The 27,694-nt window shown below is 41.6% G+C and overlaps 1 protein-coding gene across 1 annotated transcript in view; it reads right to left on the bottom strand.

Annotated features, from left to right (window-relative positions):
• Window positions 1–1,087: 1,087 nt before the first annotated feature.
• Window positions 1,088–27,694, bottom strand: part of MYB (MYB proto-oncogene, transcription factor) — a 74,398-nt gene continuing 47,791 nt past the window's right edge. Inside the window, exons 2-17 of the mRNA XM_017739419.1 lie at window positions 27,096–27,380; window positions 25,454–25,616; window positions 23,758–23,829; window positions 23,002–23,094; window positions 22,390–22,610; window positions 20,653–20,890; window positions 19,787–19,867; window positions 19,279–19,383; window positions 17,677–17,934; window positions 16,290–16,655; window positions 14,627–14,769; window positions 13,879–13,993; window positions 13,667–13,792; window positions 12,882–12,992; window positions 12,144–12,251; window positions 1,088–2,523 (exon numbers count right to left, since the gene is read on the bottom strand). Coding sequence (XP_017594908.1) covers window positions 2,407–2,523; window positions 12,144–12,251; window positions 12,882–12,992; window positions 13,667–13,792; window positions 13,879–13,993; window positions 14,627–14,769; window positions 16,290–16,655; window positions 17,677–17,934; window positions 19,279–19,383; window positions 19,787–19,867; window positions 20,653–20,890; window positions 22,390–22,610; window positions 23,002–23,094; window positions 23,758–23,829; window positions 25,454–25,616; window positions 27,096–27,380 — 2,602 coding nt within the window. The 3' untranslated portion in view covers window positions 1,088–2,406. The remainder of the gene's footprint in view (window positions 2,524–12,143; window positions 12,252–12,881; window positions 12,993–13,666; window positions 13,793–13,878; window positions 13,994–14,626; window positions 14,770–16,289; window positions 16,656–17,676; window positions 17,935–19,278; window positions 19,384–19,786; window positions 19,868–20,652; window positions 20,891–22,389; window positions 22,611–23,001; window positions 23,095–23,757; window positions 23,830–25,453; window positions 25,617–27,095; window positions 27,381–27,694) is intronic.

The following is a 27,694-nucleotide window of genomic DNA, read 5'->3' as shown; positions in this document are numbered from 1 at the left end:
CCGTAATCCACGCCCGGCCCCGGGCTCCTGCCTGTGGTAACCGCTGAGAAACTGCCTCGGAGCTGGCTCATCCCGGCCCCAGCGTTGGGTTGAGAGCCCAAACCGCACAGGAGGGATGGATATGAAACACATGAAACAACTTAGAGGGGGCTCCTGCAAGCACTAGTCCCTTCTCACACTGAAAGCCAAAAGCACACGAGCAGGGACCTGTACAGAGGGTGAAAAAGGCCATTTTGCTCCTCCTTTTCCGTGCACTGTGTGGTTTGAGGGCCAGCATGTGGCTTCAGCTGGGAGGACTAGGCAGGTGCTGGGTAAGGAGCAAAAAGGACTGGAAGGCACCTTCGGGCCTCAGCACATACATGGCTACTCTTCCATCATGGAGCTGAAGTCTGCTCTCATGAGTATCAGTCTGACTTCAAAGTGCTTGCACCAACTAACATTTCAGCCATTTATATTCAAGCTACTCAATAAAACACCTTTTTTTTTTTTTACAGGTTGCCTTTTTATTTGTTTGTTTGTTTTGTCAGGAGTTGCTTTTATCTCTGGTCTTCTTAGGGCTGAAAGTCCCTCAGCATGTCAGCTGTGTGAGGCTCTTGCAGGTCTGTCCAATTATTTGCTGTGAAGCACAATGCACCAGGGTTTCAAAGCATATTCTCACCTCTGTTTTCTCAAGACAAGCATGAAAAAAGCCTGTTCTACAGTTGTAAGAACTTCAGAATATTTTTCTCTTATTCAATTGGTTCCTGACCTGATTGTCCTTAGATGAAAAAATAAATTAGCCAGCATTGTGGGAGAAGGGCAGTTTTGCACAAAAGGTGCAGTGAGTCTGCCACTGACTGAAGCTGACCTGGACTTCGGCATCAATAGAGATGTGCTCCGAGACCACAACATGCTCAGTACTCACTGTTTAATGCTGTGTTCCTTCCACTTCCTTAACAATCAATGAGAACCAAGGATTTTGAGGCTATGGTGTGCAAAACTCTATTCCTTGCTTATCTAAGTGTGCTGGGAAAAACCCTCTTGGCTTGATTGTTGCCTTTAACACCACCGCCTAAAAGCTAAAGACAAACAAGAGTAGGAGGCCATGCAGGTTTAAGTAAAAAAGAACACACTTTATTTATCTACAAGGCAGTACATTGTTGTATAAAAAATTAAGTGCAGATAAAGCTGCACCAAATGCTATTAAGGCAGCAAGTCAGAGGCTGTTATAAAAACACAAAAAAATAAAAAAATAAAATAAAATCAGTGTTTTGCCATATCAATAAAGATTTGATATGGCAGTACAAAGAACCATGTATTTCTAAGAACCTGATTCAGTACACAAGACCCAAGTTAGGGAACAACTAGCTAGACATGGAACAAAAGAGACAACATGAACAAGACAGTGTTCTCCCAAACATATGAAGGTGCAATGCATGCTGTTACAAACCAATGAGAAACAAAACAACACATCCACACAAAAAAAAAAATCTCCCAATAACAGTGTTCAAAAATATTGCTTATAAAAAAAGGGGAAAAAATATAAATGATGTAAAAAAAATTAAAACAAAAGGTCTGAAATGCTAGTGCATAGTCAATTAGCTAACAACAACATTTGTTTTTTTTCCATATAAAGCTCTACTGCTCCTTTTACACTAGCAGCATGTCTACACGCTAAGGTCTGTAGCAGCAAAACACAGTATTCATTTGGCATTTACAAAATTAAATTACTGAATAAAAATATAATTTTTCTCATAAATCTATGTTTCATACAGTAATATTTTTTAAAGCAAGCTAATTACCCACCCTCCCCAACACACAATGTATAATGGCCTAGAACCAAAACAGAAAGGAGTATTTCAAGAGCCATGGATGTTTGAGCATTCACGATCTTGATCAGCTTTCCCCTTTTGCCCAGACAAGCGTTTGTAGTAATGCTTTTCACTTCGGTATTTTACACCAATGCATTTTGTTCAGTGATTTAAAATATATCTGTTTGAGTACCTGCTCTTTTATTATTAAGAAAACAAAATAAAAAAAAAGAAACAAACTAAACCCCACCCCTGCCTAGCACATCACTGAAGTAACAATACTGGTGTACTAAGTCTGCTTGATCTCAAAAAGTACAAGAAAAATTATCTTTATTATAAGACTGCACTTAAGATCATTAATTACCGATTCAAACTCAATACCTAATAATTTAGGCAAGTATCGTTAAAAAAACACAAACTCTTAAGTTGGGTGAAATCCAACAAGAATATATATGCTGAGTGACTAAATGCACTTTGTGCTGCTCCCAACTGTTGTACCACAACAAAGATAGGCTCTTCTCCCATTCATGACAAGTTCTCATGCAGATGAACAGGAATTTCCCAGTGGAGGTGAAGTGTTCTCAAAACCATAATGCTTCTCTGTGTGTCGACCCTTTCACATCACCAGAGTCCTGGTGGGGAAGGTGGCCATGTATTTTCGTGCCTGATCCGTCAGAGCCATCTGATCCTCGATCTTCCCGCAGGACGCTGACTCCCAGGCATTGTTTAGATGCTAATTTAGAAGAGAGAGAGAGATTTAGGTGGAATGCTGAGTGATTTATCCATAGCCCCAGCCAAAGCCAGGCCTGCTCACAATTAACTGTTCCATGAACAGTTCCATCCAGGCAGCGGGATGTTGTCCCGTCCCCGAGAAATTGAGATCTCAACACAACAGGCAAAAAAAAGTCATCCTGACTTCTCAGTTAGCGACCACAGGGGCAGACACACCCGATGATCTGCAGAGGGGCCACCACAAGAGCCAGGATCCAAACCTTCCTGCTTCTCTTTCAGACAGTGTCTTTTCTCTAAGGCCATATCTATAGCCTTGCCTTTAATCCTTTAGGAAGGCCTAAAGGAGAATGCACTTGGCAGGCGGACTTTACAGTCAACAGCACGGACAGGCTACAGCCCACCGTTAGTGTTATGACCATGCACAAATTCCTGCCAAACCTCCATTCTAGAAAAGCAGCTGCTCTGTCCCGAGTTCCCTAAAGGAGCCTGACAGCCTCGACAGGCTGACCACCGCTGCCAAGGATTCCCGTGCTCAAAGCTGCTTTCACCTGTGTGCAGCGATCAGCACCCGCCCAACAGCTCAGCTCCTCTGGCAAAGGAGAAGGGAGGGAGGCTCGACTCTCAGCAGAAACAGCTTTTTAATTATCGTGTAAGCCATTTCACTTCTTGTGGTATTTATGGAGGCTGCAGACACCATTTAGTACAATGTTAAATTGAGATAAACATATCTGCAGAGGGCTGTGTGCGCTGTATTTATTTACTCACTACACATGTGAGACATTTCTCATTGCCTTGAGCTATAAACAGCAATGAAATTTCAAAGCTCCTGGAATTTACCAGGATACACACTTCAATTTTTTTTCTATTGAACTCTTTCACTTACCCAGTGTGTCTGCCTTTCCACACTGGAATATTCTCTAAGACCTGAATAAAACCTCTATTATCATGTAGTTAGCTGTACAAATACTCTGCATTCCAAAATGCACACAATTCTGCTTATCTTTCTGCAAGGGGATCCCAGTACTGCTGAATATTGAGAAGGTGTATGCTCAGGATCCACCAGTAAAGACAAGTCAGGAGAAGCCTTTCTCTGTTCTCCATTGCATTCAAAAAAGGATCATCTTTCCAGTACAACAACTACATTGCCCAAAGAGATGTCCAAAGCCTTCCCAACTTCTAGGACACTGGATGAATCATAATTAGTGGACTGCAAACCATCTGCTAAGAGCAGAACTGTCCTGGCATGCCCATGGCTCTTTCTGCCAACTTCTACTTGCTAAGTTCAACTTCTCATTGCAAACTTTGCAAAAGGATCCTTAAATTATTCTCTGGCCTAAATGTTTACAGAATGCTCTTCTGACTGTAAACAGTGTTATCTGAGACATACAGATAGTAAAAGGCTGGGCAACTATGAAATACAGATAATTTCACATAACATGCCCTAATCAGGGCAGCAGTAACAAACACAGGGACCGAGGTTCCTGCCTTGGAGGGCTTATAGTCCAAAAGGGACAAATGCAGTGAATAACTAAGCAAGTGTGTTAGTCCCCTGCAAACTTCTGCTGGGCTTCCCAACACATGGCTTTCTCTTCTCTGTAGAGAAGTTCCAAATGCTGCCTCTTCTCCTGGATGCCATTTTGCAAGCAAAACTGCTGAGCTTCAGTAGGAGTTCCCTTTCTGAAGGGGAATCAGGTCAGGCCTCAAATCATTTAGTTTCTGCAGTTTTTGTGGGAAAGCTGCATCTGAGAAATGAACAAACATGCCATACACCTCTTTTCTAGAACAGTTCAACCTGGACTGGCTGTGTACCTTGTGCTGTGGCTCAGCTTAGGACACATGCAAGAGAGCAGGTGTGACACACTTTCTGCGTGCCACAGACACACATGCAACACACCACAGCTTCTTTTATGTTTTGGTTAAATAGCTTCCAGGGTAACTTTTTCAAAGGCACCTACACAAGCTGGGAACCTATGACCCCCTATTGATCCTCAGTGGGACTCAGGCACCTGTGCATATTTTCCCCCTGCTGTTTTAGAGGTATTTGCATGAGGAACCAAATTAATGCCTGGTACAACGCCATCGGTTTTACTCAGAAGTCGGATTTGTTCTGTACACCTCAAAAGCAGTTGGTAGTTCCCGAATATCCATCACTTCCAAGGACAGAAATATGTGTCCAACCATTATTTCCCTGTGATCCCCAAAAGCTTCAATGCACTGGTCTAGAAATAAGAGATCATCATCATCATTAAATAATGAAAACATGTAAGGAAAAGTCCATTTGTCACACTATGTCAATTTCTAAAAAATATTAGTAACTTCAGGCACGGAGTGTCCCTGTTTCAAAAATTAGACTTAATTGTTAGTATCTACACTGAGCTCTTTGTATTAACAGACATGTGCTTAGTAGAAAAAAAAAAAATCAGTATCCTGATATCACCAACATCTCAGCAGGCTGCTACATGTCACTCATTCCACGGAAAGCCTGGTCTTCATCCTTAACCTGATGTCAGCGTGGCAGAAGCTGCTCAGGCAGGCAGTAACCCTCTGCCCTCCCACTGGGCTTGGCTGCCCTGGGGAGCACTGGGCAGCAGGCACAGCAAGCACAGGAGGACCAGCTCCACCCCTCACTTGAGCCTGCTTGAAACAGCTTCAGCTTTGCTGTAGGGACAGAAAAGTTTTCATCCATGTATTATTTTCCCAGAGAATCAGACTACTTACACTTTTTTCCCCTATTGTGACAAACTTGTAAGAAGAGACTAACTTTGCATCTCACTGATGGTGGTGAGAGCTTTACTCCAGTGAAGAAAGCAGAATTTGACCCAAAGTAGTATGTTTTCTGATGCAGCATGTTTACTAACACAGTTTTCAATTCTACCCTTGGGGAACTCAGATAACATTTAAGTGGGTATTTTTAATAAACATTTTCTGTCTGAAGCCATGACTCTGGGCAGCCAACACAAAACAAAGCACAATGCCTGCACCTTGCCAGCCCTGCAGAGCAGTGCCAGAGGCACGTGTGGAAGTCATCCTGATGGCAGCAGTTTTCCTACCCTCCTTGGCAGGGAGTGCTGGGTCCTACAATCCAGGCAGAGCATCTTGCTGGCCCTGGGCACACACAGCTATGGGATCCCTTAGTAAAAAGGGTAAAGAGGATGCCACAACACCTCCTTCCACACCAACATCGCAGCAAGTACTGACAGAGCTCTGTCACAGGACAGTGGCAGTGCCCCACAGACAGCAGTGCTCAGCAAATGTATCAACAGAAAAGAGAGCCAGGCAGAAGGCTACAGGCACACAGGAGAACAGCACCAGAAAACCCAGCCAGAACACTCCTGTTGCAGAATGCTCATTGCATCCTCCTGACCACATTTACATGTCTAACTCTGCAAATCGATGGCTGGAAACAAAATCTTTGTAATCAGAAGCCAGAAGGCCTGACCCAAACCCCACCAAAATTGATGGACATGTTTTCATTGATCCAGTGGATTTATCCAGCTTAAACTCAGCCATCTAAGAGTGAGGTGTTTGTTTGAGGCACCTAAATTCCTAGCCAGTGGGAAGTGAAAGCAATTTCCACAATAAATTTTTTCCATATACAAAATTTTTCATTGCCTCAGAGTAGGAGACTAGTCCTAATTTTGCTGTCAGTTAAAAGAGTTTAAACCTTTTCAGCCAGTACTTCCCGTGTATCCACTCTTCCATCCACAGCAGTTTCTCTCTTTAAGTTACATCAGGGAGTGGGGGTGAGAAGAAAGTATGGTACTACAAGTTCCCATAGGATAAAATTACAGATCCATGGTACAATTCCAGCTATGTCATTATGTTATTCTCCCTGTCCTTTTTCTTTTTCTCTCTAGCTCTTTTTTTTTTAACCTCAGTAATCCTACCAGTACATCCTTCTCCTGGCAGCAAAACTACCTTATTTATCCTTTAATATGCCTTCAACTGCCCTCAGGCAAATGTGAACTGTAAACAAACTGTCAAAGCTGTAACTGGGATATCCAGTTAAAGCACTTTAAAAACTTGGACCATCTAGAGAAAACAGAGCAGAGTAAGGGAAGAAAACACTGTGGAAAGGTGCTTTTCTAACAGAACTAGTCCTTCTGCACTTGCAGCCCGGACTGCCTTTACATGTGCTGTCTCCATAGCTTAAGAAAGCTCCAGTGTTTAAGACACCTTTTGTGTTAGGAGCCAATGCCAAAACCAAACACTGCTGCAGTCCTGCAGTGCCGAGCTCCCAAACTGATTAAAGTGTAGTAAAAAACCTTGGGTGAAGAACTGTGTTAGAAGACCATTTTTAAATTTTCACTCTGCTGGCAGGTAGCTTCAGCAACTCCAGCAAAGTCAGTGGTGTTACAAACATTCCCACTAATTTACCCAAGCTGTGATGGTATTTAAAAATAATTTTTAAAAAGCTAGTGTATTTAAAATATTTACAAGGCTCAGACTACTAGAAGGTCTCTTATCATGTTTCCCTGCTGCAAAAAGCTGGATTTCTTGCCAGTTTTCCCTTAGATTACATGGTATGGATCATCTGCAGAATGCGCCACTAAAAAGAAGGCTTGCAACAGAAATGCAGCATTCCTGAAACAGTGAAACAGTGCACTAAATAAAAAAATTTCCTAGCAGAATACACTGGACATCACATAGAATAACATGGCTTTCTATTCTGTAAGGATGCAGAACAGGCAGAAACCCATCTGCTTATCATGACCAGACAGTAAAGACCTATTAAAAACTAAAGTGACCATAAATGAATTTTCTACCTCATTTGACAAGACAGACCACTATTTCTACCTGTCTTGGTAGCTTTCCTCTGGGGCACAGGACAGACTTTTCCTAAATGCTGGGGCTTTCCGAGTTGCTCAGAAATACAGCTTGCTAAATGTGAAAGAGTAACATGGTCCAACTATTCAGCTTCTGTTATAAGCATGATACCAGAGCTAGAAAGAGCTATTTGATGGCACTTCTAAGAGCTTAACCCTGAAGCTCTTGGTCAGACAAAACTCCTGCTCAAGATGTACGAGCTTTCCAAGTAGGATCAATGGATGAGGTATGGAAGTAGGCTAAGCACCTGTAACTCATACTAGGATATTCAGCCCCTTTCCAGTTTTGTCCTTATCTTTTTTTTTTTTTTTCCCCCCCACAGATCAGAATACATTGCTGCAAATGACTAATAGTTAAGCTGTCACTTCTTTTCTTCCTGAGAGACCACCCCAGTTCAGGGCATCTGTTTGCAACCCAAATTCTGCCAGCCTGGGAGGAAAACATGCAATGACTGACCGGTAACTTTGAACCTTCTCTGGCTCCCTCAGCTGTGCCAAGCACAGCTGCTTCCTGTACACATCAGTCACTGGGGAGGGAAGGGGCAACACAAGAAAGGGAAACCTGTGGGGCTACCTTTGCTGTGCAAATCTCAAACACAGCGTGCTTCCCCCTCTCCCTTGATTAAACAAAGAAGAATATGAGATTTCAGGACGTTCTTTTCCCCAAAAAGCCATGGAGGAAAAACAGAAAGCCTGCCGCTGCAGGACTTTGTCTTACGAACAGCTGCAAATGAAACAACATTTCACTTTTTAAACTGAGAAAATGAAGCTTCAGGACAGCTCAAACACCTGAAAAAAGGTTAACCAAGCAACTGTTTTAAAATCCTTTAAACTTACTCTTTGAAGAAAATGGCTACACAAACCGCCGAAAGTCAGGAAATTCGAGCTGAAATGTGTCAGTCTGTGGTTAAAAAATGGAAAGTGACAGGAGCTAGGGGTTGAAGAACATTCTCTTTAGCTTGCAGGGCTTCTACCTTGTGTTGTTTCCTTTGTTACTGGGGGAAGAAGATATCAAAGCAGTGGTATTTTCTTAAAAGGCTCCATTTCATGGTGTCTTTTGATAGCCTGCAGGGTTAGGTGGAAGGTCTGTGATTTAGCCTACTTTTCTATCTGTTAAAATGTCTATGTTAGGACAGTTTGTATTATGTACCGCTACTGCTACAGAACATAATGTGAAATAAAATTTAACTTTTACATAGGAAGGGCCAGAAACAGAGGAGTTTTTATGTAACCTCTTACAAGGCAAAATTCAAGCACATGCTCAGTACAGATCATCTGTTTGTCTTGGCACTGGAGTATGTTATCCCAAAAGCTTAACCTTTGGAAAAGTTTCTAGTAAGGCCCAAATCTCCCTGATATCCAACTAAGTGACAAAAATATAGGGTGCAAAAATACAGGTCTTAACTAACCCCAGGAATACAAAGCAGAAATATTTGGGATCCATGCAGTAGAGAGTAAGTCCACCTCAAGGCAACATGTGGGTTTGGTGAGACATTCCTGTTCCTGCCAGTCAGACAATATTCAATGCACAACCACGAGATTTGTCATGTAGGACAAAAGAACTGGCTGAACCCTCACACCTTACCAGAAAGGTCTTACACATAAGTGCCTTTACATCCAATGTCTTAGAGAGACTTAACAGGGGATTGAATGAGGATAAAGCCCAAACTCTTCTTGGGTCTATGAAGGCTTCTTCTCCCTTTGGTCTACGCAACACTGACACCACCACACTCCAGTGGTGTTATCTGGAGCTAGCTGACCTCACATGCCAAATGATGCAACATGCTGCTCCTGCTAAGTGATGGTGAATCATGTCGTGCTATCTGAAATGGTCATCAGCTGCTATTTACTAAATGGCATATGATCAGTCGTGTACCCAAAATGCAGTAAAAAATATCCTTAGAGATCTGTTTGAACATTTGTTACTCTTGCCTTCTTTGGAATTTAACAGCAAAACAATAAGTAATCAAGGATTTTGATCAGTTTATCGCTAGCTAAATATCTTTATGTAAATACAATGCAAATTATTAAAGCAATGGAAAACGGTGGGCTGGTAAATATACTGCCTCCCTCTTATCTGAGTTCAAATTGAAAAGAAACTGGAATTTTAAGAACCAAGCATATCAAAAACCCCCCTAAGCTTAGTGCTGTCTTTGTTTATCTCTTCCCTCTCCATGCACAGATCCCAAGGTGAAGAGATTGCTGTAATTCTTTCTTGGACTGAAGTCAATGAGAATTTGCCTAAGTAAGAACAGTTGGATCAGCTCCAAAATATTAACAACAGCAACGTCAACATATGCAGACACAATTAAATTTCACCCACATGAGTTCCCTCATGCTTAATGTCTGCTTTCATGGGATCAGTGGATTTAGTCCAGTGTTTGTTTGTGTCCATACATGTGTTCATGTATGAGGGTGAGATACCAAATTCTAAACCAGGAAGGGTAGAAAGCATAGAACAACAACATGCTAAAATCTAGTCATGTACAAAACACAACCAGTCAACAACAAGCACTAAAGCTAACGTTTTCCATGCACCCTTTAGACATGCTGTGTCCTAGTCATACGAGTCCATTTACACTGGAGTGGAAGAGGGGAAGTGTTAGGGACAGAGCAGAGGCAGTTTCTGGTGTGAAACAGAGCCAGACTACACATCCTTTCTGAGCTGCATGGGGTGAAACTCCTCCCCTCTGACATGAAGCCAAGCAGCTTTACCATTACTTTTAACCACGACACCAAGTCCTAACCAGAGTGCAGCCATTGGCAGACAATACTGCATTGTTATAAAAAGTCTGTACTTCATTACGAAAAAGCTGTCTGTGCCACCATCACAGAAACCCCAAGCCTCATTCTTCATGTAAGATTACATTTCAGCTGAAAAGCTCAATGTTTCATCAGCAGAGAGAACAATTTTATCTTCATACTAGTACACCAAGAAGCTGCATACTAACTATTTTGGGGCTTTTTACAACTACTTTTTCTTTCAGTTCAACACACTTTAAACACTGAGAGGAGTTGGGAAGTCCTTTTTAACTGAGTTCCTACTTAAGAAAAGGTCCTCTTTATCCGAACAATGAGAATACCTGACTTTTAACATGTTTTTCCTCAGCAAGGACTGAAGAATTGAATCCAGAATGATCCACAAATTGACTCATGTAAACTTCCTGAACAAAATCAGCATGAGTGAGGACAAAAGGTTAAACAAGCCCTTTCGTTTACAGCAGCTTGTAAAGAAATTATTTTTAGATAGCAGGAAACATAACAGTGTTACACCAAAGATCAAAAGATCCTATTTTACAGACCTCTCAGATTCTTCTTTTTTATTACAGCCAGAGTGCAGGCAACTACCACTAACAGGACAACACACAGCCTATGCTGCTCAGCTACCTGAAAATCTTGCCCTAAACCTATGGAGGATCTCAGAGTTTGGCTGGGGTCACAGACAGGTGCTGGGACGCAGCAGAGCTGAGCTCATGGGGACCAGCAGCCTCCTCCAAATCACCCACCAGGGAGCTCCAGCAACACCCTGCAGAGCTGGAGACCCAGGCTCCTTTGCCATGAGATGGATCTGAATTCAGCCCCTACATACTGCCCTAGACCAGGGGCAGTGATCTTCAAACCCTTCCCTTAGCTGTCTACCACAGTGCAGGCAAGAAACACAGTTCATGAGGAAAGAGCAGATAAACAATACTGAGTGTCAGTCTTTGACCCCTACAGACTCCCATGCCAAAGGGAGTCCTAATCCCTGCTCTCCAAAGCTGTTTTTCATCAAATGATTCTGCAGCACAAAATACAAGCCTACACCATGGCAAACTGTACCAAATGGGGACGTGTAAATTCTACTATCTCCTTTTTTAATGCCTGGCTAGAAGTGCTTAATCGAAACCAGCCTTTATTCATTCCTTCCTACTGTAAATAAGCCCTAATGTAAATTCTGGAAAGAGGGAGGAAAGAAAGGATTAGCCATGTGGACTATCTGTCTGAAAGTCAGGAACTATGGAGTTATAATTTCCTTCCTGACAGTGACTCACCCTGGGGAATGAGACACTTTCCTTTAGTTCTCCCATGTGGAGAAGGGCTACAAAATCACTCACTCATCTACCTCAGAAATACAGAAATTATGTTTTGTTTTCTGAATGACTTGCTGTGGGTTCCACCTAAAGTATACAAGAGCTGCCAAACTGGCTGCTAATGACTGGTGGGCTTTGGATCAGTCCCTGTGTAACAGCTGTATTTTAAAGTACAGCAAATGTATGTCTTTGTCAACACTTGGCAAAAGCATAGACACAAACCATAAACCCCAGCCTCACATCTGACTTGTGTTATAAAAATTATGCATTCAGCCTACACCAGGGAAAGGCCATCATGGTGCTGGGCTGGATGGGTAATACTGGCCACCCCTGTGCCAGCCAGGCAGTGCTAGAGTCTCTCCTCTCACCCCAAGGCCAGTCACAAGTTCTGGCCACCACCACACCACTCAAATCTCTGGAACAGCAGTGCTGCCTACAAGAAGTCTATGGAAAAAAAAAGCCTCTGGTCCACGTTAATTCTCAGTCCTACCAATTTAACACTGCACCCAGCTGAGTTACAGTACCCCACATGTGGAGCTATGCCCTGTTTAGCTTCCTCGCACTGCTGCAGCCACAAGCAAAGTGAGATCCTCAGCCACATTCATCTGAACATGTCATTCTTCCATACTCAAAACCTAAAATCAGTCTGTGAGAAAGCAATATATATATATGGATGTATATATGTATTTTATATACAGAGGATACTTTTATCAAAGAATAGTTACCTGCAGAGGACTGGCTAGTGGCCTGTTTCTAGGTACCGCAACTGTTTTGTGAAAACTATCATCATCTTCAGACACAGGCATCTTTAAAATGGAACTGGTAAGAAGATTCTGAACAGGAGAAGAAAACAGAAAAACATTTTCAGCAACTCATGAGAACAATTTGAATTCAAATGCATTTTAAGTAAACACAGCTTGAGTGCAGAAGTTGCTACACTGGACACAGCCACAGATGAGGAGCAGACCTCAGCCTTGTGTCTCTGGGACTTGGCTTTGCAGGAGCACTGCCATATGCAAGGGTTTTCCATCCAGTGAAAATCCCAAGTACAAGAATAACAGTAACACTGAATAGTCCTGAGTCCTGGTAATGCAAAGGGAGCTGTGCTCAAGCAAGGTCTCCTTTGCAAAAACCAAGAGAGACTCTCTCTCTTTTTCACTGGTTTTTAACTCTATGATCTAGTCATTTCTACACACAGGTGCAGGCATCCTCCTAGTGTAGGCTCTTCAAAATCTGTGGGCTGCAAAATGACTGCAACTTCTGCAACCTTCTATAGGCACCACAGTGATAATTAAGAGTACCGTTTTGCTTTTTATGCTTAGTACAGGAAAATGACGTGGAAATAAGGAATAAAGTCTACTTGTGGAGAAAATCAGAAAAAAATATTCTTTCTCTTGCATTTAAGAACTGAACGGGGATGTAAAACAAAGAATTCCTTTGATGGTGTGAAAACTTGTACTTACTGGCACATCTTCCATAGTAGACCCAGGTGGAAAGAGCTGAGTGTTCAGGTTTTCTCCTTCCCAGTGATTTGAGCAAAAAAAATTTCCAGCTTTATCTGTTGGAGACTCCACCTGAAAGCAGAAAAGACATGATTCAACCAGCACATAACTGACCAGGAGATCTCTGTCAGTTGCTTAATAAATTGAACAAATATATTTCACAGAGGTGCATAATGCATGTTTACAGTACTATCTTTTAAAGCAGCCTTGCTCTTTGCAGAGGAAAAAAGTTCAAGGTTCTCAAAAAATCCCCATCTAATAAAACTTTGAATACTTGCACTCAGTGTTCTGCCAGCATTCAGGAGTTTAATCCCCCAGAAAGGATTGAGAATATATGTATTTTTAGAACTTTAGTGACAAAGTAATATAATGCAATGTCCTCAAATGTTCAGGTTTCTAAGTCACTCCATGGAGCTTGGTCCCCATGGGGTTCTTCTATACTTTTCACCAATATTTGAAAGATTCAATCCAAATTCATGTCTAATTTTTCTTTTCTTTTTAAGTTTCAAACGAAAACTGCATTAGAACGGCCAAGCAAACCCCTGCTGAAAACAGGAGAAAGACTTCTATGGAAATCAATGGGAGATGAATTAGACATGCCTAGTATACTATATGGAACCGACACTAAGATCTTGGGGCTCACATGAAAGAAAAACAGACACAGCTATTTAACAGAAAAGCCATTGGTATAAGTTTCTCAGCAAAGAGTTCTGAATTAAATTGCCTCAGGTAAGTTTGAGATTTACCTCTTGTTTGATTTTCTTCAGCAAAGGGGGTCCACTTTCATGTAGCCCAGCCACTATTGCAGATTCCTCCGACTCCTGCTTGATAACATCCTGCAGATCTTCTACAAGATGAGTTGGAGTTTGAGGCTGAAAGAAAGAAACGTTATATCCAAGTCCCAGAACATCCCTCTGCACTAATATCAAAGCAACTTTTATCATTGTTTCCTTCTTACCAGCATCTTCAAAGGACCGTATTTGATTTCCTGAGCTGCAAGTGCGTTTTTGAATGGAGTGGGTGTTCTTGGAGAGCTTTCTAATATCGACCTCTTGATTGCTGGAGTCCTGAAACTTTAAAAAGAAGTAGAGGAACTTTAAAGGAAGATGCTTGGAAATATTACCTCTTTACAGAAATATTTGCGTACAGGCAGTATTGTTGTAAGACTTTGGAAAATATTTCCCTGCAATTCTATAATCCATTTTGCTTTCACAGCAGAACATCCATTTGACTGTGATAAGGTGTAATGACTTGACTTTAAAAATTGGTGAGCCTACATGCATGGTTTTCTGTATTAATATTATGTATTAGTAACCGACCTCCATAGCCATAAAGTGGAAGTTTTACTCCCAACTAAGAAAAATCTGAATGTGTGCGCAAACAACTTCGCAGGAAGCATAGAATCGTAGAATGGTTTAGGTTGGAACAGTCCTTACAGATCATCTAGTTCCAACCAACCTGCCACAGGCAGGCACACCTTCCATAAGACCAGGTTTCCCAGGGCTTCACCCATGGGTAGGCCATTCAAAACTTCTCTGGCCAGCCTGTTTCAGTGCCTCACCACCCTCTCAGTGAAGAATTCTTTCCTTGTGTCTACTGTAAACCTACCCTCTTACAGCCTGACGCACACGCTGAGCCGGCACTTTGGTTGCATGCAAACCTGAAGAAATGGACCCTCACTGAGTTCAACAAGACAATAGACTTACACGTGGTTTTCCTTCTGAGCTTTGAAAGTCTGGTCCCTGTGGAACGGGGCGGTAACTGCCATCTTATGGCCACATACCGGCGTGGAGGTAAGTGCAGGGTTGTCCAGGTTCAAGTTTTCGTGACTGGATGAGGTGTTTAAGAACTGCAGGTGTGGAAAGAAAAAATTAACAGGAACATCCAGATTACATGGTTGACCTCTTAAGCTGACATTATTTAACAGAAGAAAAATAAATTGTTTTCTTCTGATTGACATGAGTCGCTCTTCTGACCCTATGATGCGAGTAGGGGTATGTGGGGTACCTAACTACATTGTGAAAAAATACTCAATGGTTTGGCTCAGGAAGCTAGCGAGGTAAAGTCTAAAGGAAACGACACTCTGTTCCAATGAGAAACACTTTCCACCACTTTCAGAGCCTGATTTGGATTTCTCCAAATAAACTTCAATTAAGAGCAATGTGCCCAAGAAACTGGGTGAAAATGAGCAAGGGATGTTTCAGAAACAAACCCACAGGAAATGGGGTTAAATTCCACAAAGATTTATATGGAGCATCGAGGGGCTTTTAGGGCAGTAAATAAAGTGTTTATGACAGGAAAATAAATTTCCTATCATCTCTCTCAAAAGAAAGTGCTTCATTTTCAGAGCATAAAATGAAAACTGCCACCTGTGACAGGTACATGGAATGCTTTGGAATGGAAACAGCTGACTGAAAAGGAGGCAGCACTATTTGTTTGGAGAAAATTGCTCTTGCATGTGTTCTACCTAGTAACCTAAAATATTGTTTCTATTTCTAGCGTCTACAAATCTGTGAGCATAGTGGTATCCTTTATTCTGACAACAATTCCATGTATTACCTTCTAGATTCAATCTGTCACTTTATAAAAATGTGGCATGTAAGAAAACCTGGCTTTCACTGGATAAATATGATTAAAATACCTAATATGGTAACGGGAAATACAGCGGGAAATCATGACATGAAATCTTTTACTATCCTTCATGAAAAAGTGTTTCTTTGATATCGAAGACTAAAGCAAAACAACACAGACAAACAAAAAATCCAAAACACTTTTAAATAGTGCTACAGCTGTGAAACAAAGCAACCATCATCAGAAATATGAAAATGCACGCCAGGCCATTTTAACAGGCCATTTTCCTCCTCATTCCTATTCCACTCCAACTCTCATGGCCTGGGCAGAGGATGGTGACTGTGATTTGAATTTTCTGGTTGTTGTCAGTTTGTCTCACAACCTGAATGCTATTTAAATGCAGTTTGGGGTTTTCTAGGTCAATGAATCATACTGTAAGTGGACAGAGATGGAAAGTATCAAAAATGATCAGAAATGTTAAACTCTAGTAGTTGGAGTTAGCTGCAAGAGTAAAGCAAGGAGTCACACTCCCCTACAAAAAGATCCAAAGAGGCAAAAAACCAAAGCACAAAAAACCAAGCCCCACAGATGAATCTAAAAGACAAGAACCAACAGTTAGCTTGCTGATTAACTAAACTCAGTGGTGAAGGCTAGGAGCAGTGAGAAGATTCAAACACGGAGTGAAATCAACAAGCACAACGGTAATTAGTCATTTGTTCCAAAGGATTAGTTTCTAAATTGTTAATACTGGGGTGACTTTTGAGAATTAGTAACATCTGTGCAGAAGTCTTCATCTACCTGCGAGGGAGAGAAGGGCAGGCTTTTGACAGGGGAGCGCTTAGGAGGAGTTGAGCTGCTGACGTCAGCTAGGACCAAGGTGCTACCGTGGCCACTGGCTAAGGGGCTGCAGTGCCCTCTCCTTTTGCGAAGAAGGACCCACGGAGCTGCACTGCCCTGTGAGGCAGATAAGGTCTTTGGTGAGCCAAGAGAGCCCTGACTCAACATGACTTTGCTCAAATTTGTGGTGGGGTGTCCTTGAGGTCTACAAGCACCGGCCCCTCTTTGCTGAAGCTGCGCGACTGTGCCTGAGGGAGCTCTGCTAGCCGGAGTGTCTGTGTCTTCAAAGAATTCAGAACTGCTGAGATCACCCCATGATGAAGGATCCTGAAACAACGTGGGAGGCACGGAGCTATAAGACAGTGTATAGTGCCACCTCATGAAAATACAGCACTAGGATATGCCTGTAACCAACAACAACAACAAAGTCTTTCCCAGTTCAATTCAGCCTGACCCTGTTCATGGGAGCAGCAACACTGTGAACACAATTTGTGTTTTGAATACATGCCTTGATCTTATCAAACTGTCTGACATCCTAGTAGTGTTGCTGGCAACTGAGTCCCTAATGAATTATGTCTTTACTATTTACTTGCCCAGTGTTTTCTGCTTGGTATGATGATGGTGCCTTTTACTACAAAAAAAATGTGCGCTGTAGACCAAGACTGGCCTCCTCCTAACATGCAATGCTGCTCTGGATGTGCTGAAGAGGACATGATGCCGTATGAAGCAGACACCTCTGCACCAGAAAACATAATTCAATGTGCTACTTCTTTACATGTAGCATCCCAGAGACTGCAACAGGAACAGGTTCATGTCAATGTCAGTCAGATACATGACATTCAAATGTGTTTTTACAGTCCATCACATGTGCCAGGGCAAGCTCCTTAAACTTTGAGAAGCAGCTATTGAGGCTACAACAAAAAAATTCTAGAAAATTATGCCAGTACATGAGCAGCCACACATAAACCTATGGCATGTGTCACTTCAAATATCAATAAATATAATTTCATTACTTAAAATCTTTCACTGTGTCTCTGATTTTATTTTAAGGAGACTTAATGTTGAGAGGTTGCTTCAAGCTCCTACTGTGCAGCTTGCCAAAACTCACACTCCCATTCCAAGACATAGCAGGAAAGGGAGACACCCACAAAAAGCATATGCATCCATGCTGGAGGGCTTCATTTACGAGCAGCTGCATTTTGTTATGTCAGAAGATAAGCTTCAGATCCTGGAGCAACTCAAAGTTACTCGGGGAAAAAACCAACAAGCACATTTAGGACAATCCCAGCTCCTCACCCCTTACTCCTTGACCACGCACAAATCCACTTGAGGCGGCAAGTCTACTTACGGAGTCTATTAACTGGAGTGTTTCTGCAAATTCTAAGAGATTCTTAACATTATCCAGGATGTTGCTCTGGTGAACAATCATGCACCGTGCGGGGGATGCACTTTCCTCAGGTAAGCAACCGTGATCCACCGGTGGAGATGGAGTACAGTGGTGGTGTTCCCCCAAACAGGAAACAGGTGCACTGTCACCACTGGTCCTGGTACTGTCAGCAATTGTGGTGCTGTGCCAGCCGGGGTAGTTTGATGTGTGGTTCTGGGTCTAAAGGAAGAAGAAGAAAAAAAAAAAAAGAAAAGGGAGGGGGGAAAGGCAGAAGGAACTTAGCAATGAAATTGCACAAGGTGTCAGATGCCACTGGAGGAAAGATAAAAGTAGTTGCATCATCTAAAAGCTTATGCCTATGAAACAATTGTCAAGATGTTTCCTTTCATCAGTGCAAGATCTTAAGTAACACTGGCATTGTATTTGTTATCCCAAAGTTACCTCATAACTTACTTCCAGAATTATAGGCTATGTCATTACTAACACATAATCAATTCATACTTTGTTACTCCAAGTGCTCAAAAAGTGTCTGCAAAGTCCTTTTCTGTCAGAAGCAAGAAACGGCAGGATTTCCCTACTGAGCGCTCAGCACTGTAGAAGGCTAAATGGTTTTAGAGTTAGAGTTGCTTTTGTCTGCTGATCTCCTTTTCTTCTGCTATCCCTGTCTAATGCTACAGCTTACACCAATGCAATGAAGAGGCTGTCAAATCAACGTGGTTAGGAAAGCAGAAGAACAAATTAACAGAAGTTTCTTTCCAGTGTGATCATGCAACAGAAGAAATTGCAAAACATTAACTAAAGTTAAAAAGTGGCCAAACTAACGTATCATGCATGCAGCTCTTTGACTATTAATTTAAATATTACCCAAAAAACAAAAAAAAAAAAACCAAAAACAAAAAAAAAAAAATCTGCTGGCTATCACCTATCTTCAAAAATGATTTTGGGATTCTTGGCTTTGGTGATGGTGTTAAGTAGTTACATAAGGGTTTTCACACATTAACATCCAATGGCATATACCACAAAGTATGAGAATTCAGTAATAGCCAGCACTTGCTCCACACATGCAGTTATGAAGAATCTAACATTATTCGGAGGAGTAAAACAAACTCTCAAACATGCACCAAGTCTGAAGCTTACAAAGTGTATAAACACAGCTGAAGGAAAGAATACAACAGAGAAGAAAAATCTAATGCACAGGCACTGTATTTTCATCACATGAACCACGGCACACTTTCAGAAACACAGATCCCGTTATTGATTATAGATCTGCAGGATTTTTACTTTTTGTACAATCATCATGTTTCCAATATTACATCACGTTACAGAGCCCAATCCTGCTCCCACTTTGCAAAGTAAGATACCTGCAAATATTTTGGATTTTTTTTTCAATAGAAGAATTTACAAAGTGGATACAGATTATGTATGTGCTATGTTTCATCCTTTTAAAACGGAAATATAGAGCCTTGATTAGTACTGAAGGCAGAGGGGGAGTAAAAAGTTAAAAAGACAAGCACTGGGGTAAGGCTGCTATCCCTCCATCCAAGCACACAGTGACAATCTTACTGGTAATGCCTGCTGCCCTTTCAGTTCATTCTCAGTCGACATTAGTAGCAACTCTAATTCCTTTATTCGCTTTTCTTTCTCAGGGTCTTCATCATTATAGTGTCTCTGAAATTAAGAGTTAAGGGAAAAGAAAAGATAAAGGTCTGATAGGATGTAGCAACTAAAATGCTCATGGTTTGCCGACCTGTGGTTATAACAGCCAAATTAGATTCAAAGATGAAACAAATGTCAATTGTGTTTTCCACTACCAAAGTCCCTGCTGAATTTCAGTATAGACATTTGAAATGGAGAAAGCGAAAGCCATCACACCAGATGTCAACTACTGCATTTTAAATCCACTTCAGAAGGAGCAATTATTAGCCATGTTAGAACTCCCCCATCTTCCCCATTTTCTCTTTTCACCACACTTAATACATTAAAATGTTTTCTTAATGTATGATGTCGTCTGCATTTTAATTTATCAAATATTTAAGAAATTGACTCTTGAAATGAGGTTCAAGTTATCTACCTGGATAGCTGCAGCAGCTGGCTGAGGTACATTGACAATATTTACATGCAGTGCTACTGGATATGGGATCTGACCAGGAACCTAGGCCAAAAAGCAAAAAGTGATTATTTCCATCATATTATCTGCTTGCATTGTGAATTTGTGTTAAACATACTTTGGTTTTAGGTACTTAATATTTGTAGTCTGTGGAGATGAAATAGCAAAAAAACTAAAAATGTTTACAAGAAAAGTAATCAGGTTTTTAGGAATATGACAGTGAGCATTAGAGGAAGAAAGAAAATTCACATATGAAATATTTACCCTTCCTGAATGAGAAAAGATGAATAATTATAGACACATTTGTAAGGATTTTCTAAACTGAAGTGAAAAAGCAAAAGATGCAATTTATTATCATCTAAAACTCCACAATGCAACTGTCTGAAGCAGAAGCCCGTTTCATTATTAATCATTAATAGAAAAGAAATCTGATTAAAACCAATACTTGTTTACTTGGTTCCGACAGGCAACCCACAAACAGAATATTACTAAAGAGAACGTGGGAGATTTTGACATGGAACACAGAATTAATGAGATTCAACTGATATTCAAGAAATTTAATATTCACAACTCTAAGAAATATGTTAACTGCTCCCAAGGCATTAAACCCGCTGTACTCGGTTCCACCACCTGAATGCCACCAGTTTGAAATGTACATATTTTCACCACTGAATGAAGCAAAAGTCAAAGAAATCCTCAAACACATCCAAGCCCACCAAGACGAAGAAAATCCTTCACGCTTCCTGAAACCAGGCATGGCTAAACTGCACCCATCTATTCAACAAGACAAAACGAGCACCCCCACCACACTCACATTTTCAGGCACTTACGTTCTGTGGCTCAGAGATGTGGTAGTAAGGGTAGTCACTGCTCAGCGGGGGCTGGCTGGCCACTGGCAGCTGGGCAGGTGGCGATGGGTTGTGAGCAAAGGCCATCAAGTGGTTGTTCTTCTGAAAGCCAGCAGCTGCTGAGGAGTGACAGGCTTTGGAGGACTCCTGCAGGTAGCCCTCCTGCTCAACCTTTCGGCGCATGGTGGAGTTCCAGTGGTTCTTGATAGCATTATCAGTTCTGCAACAGAAATACAGATGTTCAAGGAGTTTCAAAAATGAGCATTTCCAATTCAGACAGGTCAAGAGGCAGGGAACTGCTGCTGGCATTTCTGTTTAAACCCTGAGCTCTTCTCTGACCTTCCTCCTTCTCCCACCATTACAAATGCTACTCCCAACTTCTCAGGAAAGATGCTCAGTATAAAAGTCAGGGGAAAAGGAAAACAGGCTACGGTTGTTTATGTACTTTTTAAAGCAATCTCTCATGGCTTAAATCCTCAAATTGGAAGAAATTGCTAACTTCAGCTTCACCTTATTCCCATGAAGTGAGGTGACAACAAAGGCTAACATCCCTTTGAGGCTATCCTATAGGAATGCCAACATCATCTTCCTATATCTTAATAATTCAGAGGAATCTTATTGTGCCTCATTGCTGGAAAGAAAGACTGTGGAGAACAGTCGTGAATAGACTAACTTCCAAGCAACTTTCCAGCTGGTCACCTAGACGACGACAACATCATGCTGTACACAAAAACTCAGCAAACAAAACTGTTGGGATTTTTCTTAGATGCACAAAAACTGAGATTCAAATCCTCACATACATGACTCAGAAAAAGCAAACTTATCAAGTTTGTGAGATTTTAAGGGTATGCTTAAAAACAGCTCTGCTATTGGAAAAAACATCACCACTGCACGGTATCATTCAAAGCAGTATCTGTGATGTGTGGAAGCTACTAAAATATTTCCAAGGGGTAATCCCTTTCTTGTTATCTTCTAGAAGGTAAGACCACAGAGAATGACTGCTTAAAAGGCTGTCATGATCTCAGGCCTTATATTTAGATCTTGAAGGCGTTTTACCAAATAGCAGAAAGAAAAGTAGGAAGGGAAACCTCTCCCTTGCTTACATTACTTGCTTGCCCACACTTTGAATCACTTTTAATCACAGCAAATAAGACACTGCAAAAGCTTCCAGTGAGATAAATATTTCCAGGACCAGAGTTTGAGGAAAAAGTCTCTCCTGTTTTGCACATGGATTTTTAACAGGCCAAAATCATCTGGATGATTCAGAAGCAATTACAAAAGTTGAAGAATCTTAAATAATTCTGAATAAACAAACTGGATTTCATATTGAAGGCATATCCTTGGCTGAATGTAAATTGTGTTCCACTTGCAGAATCTGACCCTTCCCTGTTAAATCAATTTAAATTTTGACAGTCACCACAGGCACAAATAAGACTGCACAGACATTTAGGAAACTCTTATGGTCTTGCTCTAGTTACTGGGTTTTTTACCTGTGGCAAACATTAAAAGCCTATAAAAATAGCATACTGTTCCATGTACTGACCAAACAGTGAAATTCCCCACTGAGAAAAACGCACATCAGTGTCACTGGCTTCTGAGGTTTTGGTTCCAAAATTTTTTGATTTATACAGTGCAGCCTGAGGCGTCCAAAACAGGCTGCTCAGACCTGCAGCTTTTTCCTTTTTCCCTTTTTTAAGAGCCAAAGGTATATGTCATTACCGTCCAGGCAGCAACTTTGCAATCTCTGCCCATCTGTTTCCCAGCCTCTTGTGTGCCTGGTAAATAATTCTATCTTCCTCTTCTGTCCAGGAGGTTTTCTTCACTTCTGGATTCAAATGGTTGTGCCACCTCTCCCTGCACTGTTTTCCAATCCTTCCCTTCAAATGCTTAGCAATGACAGACCAGCGCTTTGGACCATATTTCTGCACGAGCTCTATTACCTTCAAAGAAGGACATAAAAACTGCCTGTATTTAATGATGCACAATGAATCAATGAAATTTTTTTCTTTGGTGAAGCAGTATTTTCAACAACAGTTCTCAAAACTGCCACAGTAAAGCTAAAAGCAATTAAGGTTCCCCACTTCCCATTCATATTTTTACCCAAAAGGAAAAATCTGGTAATAGTTAAGGCATTGCTAGACTGCAATTCTACATTACAGTGCTGTAAAGCAGCATTAATTTACTTGCATAGCAAACTTAGAAAGCACTACACAAATACGGTCTGCCTCTGGCCATTATAATGTTGAGACCACCAAAGATTCCAGGAGTTTTGCCCCGACACCTAAAATCTGCTAGTAAGGCATTAATCAGACAGAAAGGAAAACTGATTACCCTTTGATCCTCCTCTTTAGTCCACGGACCTTTAATAAGTTCTGGGTTTAGTACCTTCTGCCATCGGTGCTGGCACTGAACATCAGTCCGATTCTAGTGAAATGTGAAATACACAAAGTGGATTATTCTTCAGACAAGATCAAAGTAGAGTGAGAATGCTCCTATTTACGTACACTTGTTTCGATGGATTTCACTGCCACCTAAGACTACTAAACAACATGGGGTCATACAGTAAGTCTGAGAAGAAGGTGCTCAACTATCAATTTGCTCACAGAATAGATAAGGTTTTCATCACTTCTGCATTGAGGACTCCATCACCAAAACTACACAGACTTTATCTTCCCTATCTGCACAATAGCTGGCATGCTTTCACATGCAGTATTTCAGCAACAGCCAAAGTGTTCACAAAGCAATTATCATCAAAATCATACTTACAATTCACCAAAGTTACTTTTTTCCGCTGTGCTGAGATATTTTGTTTCATTGTCACATTGACCATCTACTGTGCAAGACCCCACCATCCCCCATTTTTGCTTGTTTGATTTTTTCCAACCCTTTCTGAGAAGTGAAAGGAAAAATAAATGTAAGGGTTTCCACAGTAATCTAACCAAATTTTTATGCTCTCCATTTGTGGAGGTTTTATATCTCCCCTGAAAATGTAACTATAAAGCAACCACTCCCCTTCCCCTTTATCAAGGAAACCTCTTGACGAAGAGTTGCTACTAGGCCTGGAGACAGAAACCAATATCCACTTACAGGAAGGAAATTAGCAATGACTTTCCAGTCTTCTGTCCCATTCTGCTCCACAAGCTTCTTCAATTTCTCATCCTGGATCATTAAAAACCCCCCCAGATATAATTAATATTGCAGTCTCTTATAATCCAAATGATTTTTTTTTTTTTTAATTTGTTCTTCTAGCTTCTTATGCATCTACTTCTGCTTTCTCAGTGTAAGGGAGGGTGGTCTGTAGACTTCTCACGCTTTTAATTGCCTAAAGCAGAAGATTTTTCTACTCCTTTGGATTTTGGTAGGTTCTTTACTGTGCTGTAGGAGAAAGACTGACTTCTGTGCAGTTCTTTGACTCACAATATACATTCCCATTTTACTCATCAAAGCACTGTAACTGTTATTATTGGACTTACAGGAGGGCATGGGCGTTTAGATGCCAAGCATCAGAATAACCTTGGAATTCAGTAACACTCAGGCACTCAGCTACCTGGGGACCTCTGAAAATCACGCCCTAAGATTTATATGTCTTACAAGTAATCAGAGTTCCAGAGATTTGCTCACGGCCTACCCACCTACAATAAATGCACAATAGAACTAACAGCTCCTTTTTGCTCCTGTTCTCTGTGAGGGCGTTTTGCATACTTGCAAATAGCAAAAAAAATTGGCCCAATCTTTTTAGTGATAAGGCCAGAAATATAGACCCTAAAGACAGAAGAATCCAATCTTATGTACTGGGAAAGATATAGTGTAAAACGAACCAGAGATGCCCCAGGAGATAAGAAGAGAAGAGTAGCTCTCTCCTTCCTCAGTTAGCATCTCCCAGTATGCTCCCAGTTCATCTGACAGGACAATGGCCATTGGACTTCATGGCCATCCTTTTCTCCCTGGCCACATCACAACCACGTCCACCTTTGTAAGGGCAGAATATGATTTAAAATAAATAAATGAAAGGCTTGCAAGAGGTGACCTGCCACTGTTTTTACATCAATACACATTGTTAGAGAAGAGAAAGTCAAAACATAACTCAAGAACTGTATTAATGTATTTCACAACAAACTCAAACCAGTTAAATGGCCAAAGGATATCCACCTGGCAAAGGAGTTTGATACCACAATTTTCCCAGAAAGTCAGCACAAGGGTATCACGACTAAAACACATTCTGACCTTGAAAAGCAAAATACATCTTGAATGCTCGGTTTTGGGACTGCTGGATTTCTCTCCTCCAGCTTTTAATTTATTTCTGCTTGGAATCATAATGCTGCAATTAAAGTGCAAAATTCCAATGGTACAGAAGGACTGCAGCAGTTTCTGCCACAGTTGTTGGCTGCTGTGGGACACTGAACACAGGTCGATTCTCATACAGCAGTAGTTTCAGACAGAGGCAAGCAGTAACAATGAGGCACTGCTACAGGTGACTCGGAATCTGCTTCTCAGGGATTACACAGAGATTCACACATCACGTGCTATAACACAGAGCTTGGTGGAAACCTAAAAATTGTGTTTATACGTTTTACTGAAAAGGTAAGAACTATGCTCAAAGTTAAATAAAACACTGAATGTAGCTAGCGGGTCAAAAAAAGTTGTCCTCAGATATGGGATTGTCACTGAAGTAAATTTGCAGATTAGCAATATGGTGAAGAACATGAAGCAACTAGGAGAAGAACGTGATCCATGCTCTTTCTTATCTTTTAACATGCAGGAGGTGAATGAACTTGGGATTTACCTCTTCACGGGTCCATCTGGTTTTTCCTAAGTGACGTTTTCCAGTCTTAGGAAGCAGACCATCATAATCATGATCATACACCTCAACATCTTCTTCATCATCATCACTACTATATATACTGCAAAAGGAAACACAATGAGAGAGTGGAATATGAGGACTCGAGCTACTTAATTACAAAACTCAACACCCCCCCCCCTCCCCCCAATCCTTGCAAAGGTTACACAGATAAAAGTTTTTAAACTTGCACAACAAGATTTTGTTCTGCATTCTGTTGTTCTAGTATTCTGAACTGGTTCTGCTGTTTTTGGTATCCACAGATACAAGCAAAAGGCTGGCAACCTTCGTATTACTGTGCATGTTTAGACCTGCTCCTAATGTTAGATCAGTGGTGAATTACACATTTGGCAAACTTTCAACCAATGAAGGTTTCAAATTAAAATACAATGTTTGGGACAATAAAGACAACTAGAGGCTGTGTCCAGTACATGAGTGAATGTTTAAGATCTTTAACGAATGCCATACATTCTGAAAAATATTAGTGATTTTGTATGTTTAATACAGCAGATATATTGTTCCATAACAAAACAGACTTCGTAGCAAAACAAAAAGCTAAACAATAATCTTGTTTGAGAAAATGTTTATGGCACAAGTTTTTGAAACTAAGTAAAGACAGTAAATGGCAGCATTAACATACAATAAGCTCTGATATAAAATATGCCCTCCATTTATGGGTTTGGACAGATAAGGACTGGGGACAAGTTTGTTTAATATCCTGCAAGTAACAAATGAATTACTGAACCCTTCTATATTCTCCATTTCTCTAACTTTATTATCTCCAATCTATTTCTAAATCCCTCATACTGTTTTTGAAATACTCTGCTCACCTAATTCATGACTAAGGGATTTCCCCAGAGGCTATCTGTGGGTTAAAAGGACTCCATTACTCTTTTCAAAAACAGTACTTGTTCTACCTAGCTAACTAAATCTAAAAGAGAGTGTTTTGCAACAAGAGGGGCCTTTCTGGTAGACAGTATTCTGACTTTTAAGGTATGAGCAGCAGTTCTGGTACTTTAGCTAAGAGATGCTAGCCATGAGTGTTAGAAAGGAGTCAATGTCATGCTGCAAGATTAAAAACTGTGATATATCTGATGGTATGTCATGCTGTGGTATGTTAAAATATGACTAAGACATTAAAATAAAGTTATTTTGTAATAAAATTAACAAGCGTTGCTTATGCTGTTAACCTGTTTTCAGGAGATTAAATTAAGTTGCAGTGAAGCACAGGCACTGTTAGACAAGCTGCAAACACCTCCACAACGCAAGCTGCTGAACATACATTCTTTAAAAGTACTGGGCTAATCGCACCTTACATCTTCCACCCTATTTTCTGGCCTGTGTCATGGGCCATGAAAGAACATGCTTACATGCTACATGTAAGAAGTTTTCCACAGCCTGCTGTGATGTGCAAGGTCTTCCCACAGCCTTTGCCGGGTGGCCCCTGACTCACACACCCAGCCCATCGCTGCCACCCTCAACGTGCCCACCGCGCTGTAGTCCTGTAGACTCACGGTTCACTCCCTATTCCCTAGACGGCATAACCACTGGGGGTAAGCCCCGATTGAAGCTCCCACTCCGCACGCACCCCTCGTTGGCAGCTGGAGCCTCCCGTGCTTGAGCAAAAGCTCCCACGCTCCAGCTGCCACGAGCGCGGCTGCTTCCCCAGCCGCCGCTCAAAGTGGATTCACTTTTCTCAGTGACACACAGAGACAGCTGCGCCACTGCCCATATGCCAAAGGAAGTTTTGTGGCGCAGTTTCCAAGTATCATTTTGAAAACGAGTTTTCCGTAGACGGCACCCAGCAGGTACGCATCCATTGGCGGCGCTTCCTGCGCGGGGTGCGGGCCGGGCAGCGCAGGGAAACGCCGCTCTGCAGCGGCCAGCGCATCAGCGGCCAACACGTTAAAGGGCTTCAGTGCGGGGCCAGTTCTGTAACCGGGTTATTTAAATGACTGGGGCCTCGCTGGCACCGCAGAGCCGAGCACACTCCACTGTACTACCTGCGTTCTCCAGCAGGAGAAAAGAGCCCTAGGATTCCGGGACGCTCGGTAGTTTCTTGAGTCAACCGGGCCCTCAGCGGTGCTCTAAAACTTTATTTTGCACCTCCGGCCGCAGCCCCGAAGCTTCCCCCCCTGGGCGGCACAGCTCGGCACGGCATGGCGCGGCGCTCCCCCCGGCCGGAAC

Source organism: Corvus brachyrhynchos, unplaced genomic scaffold (assembly GCF_000691975.1).
Source record: "Corvus brachyrhynchos isolate BGI_N302 unplaced genomic scaffold, ASM69197v1 scaffold14, whole genome shotgun sequence".
NCBI lineage: Eukaryota > Metazoa > Chordata > Aves > Passeriformes > Corvidae > Corvus > Corvus brachyrhynchos.
The sequence above is the reverse complement of the archived record's forward strand: the minus strand, read 5'-3'. Positions and strand labels throughout refer to the sequence as shown.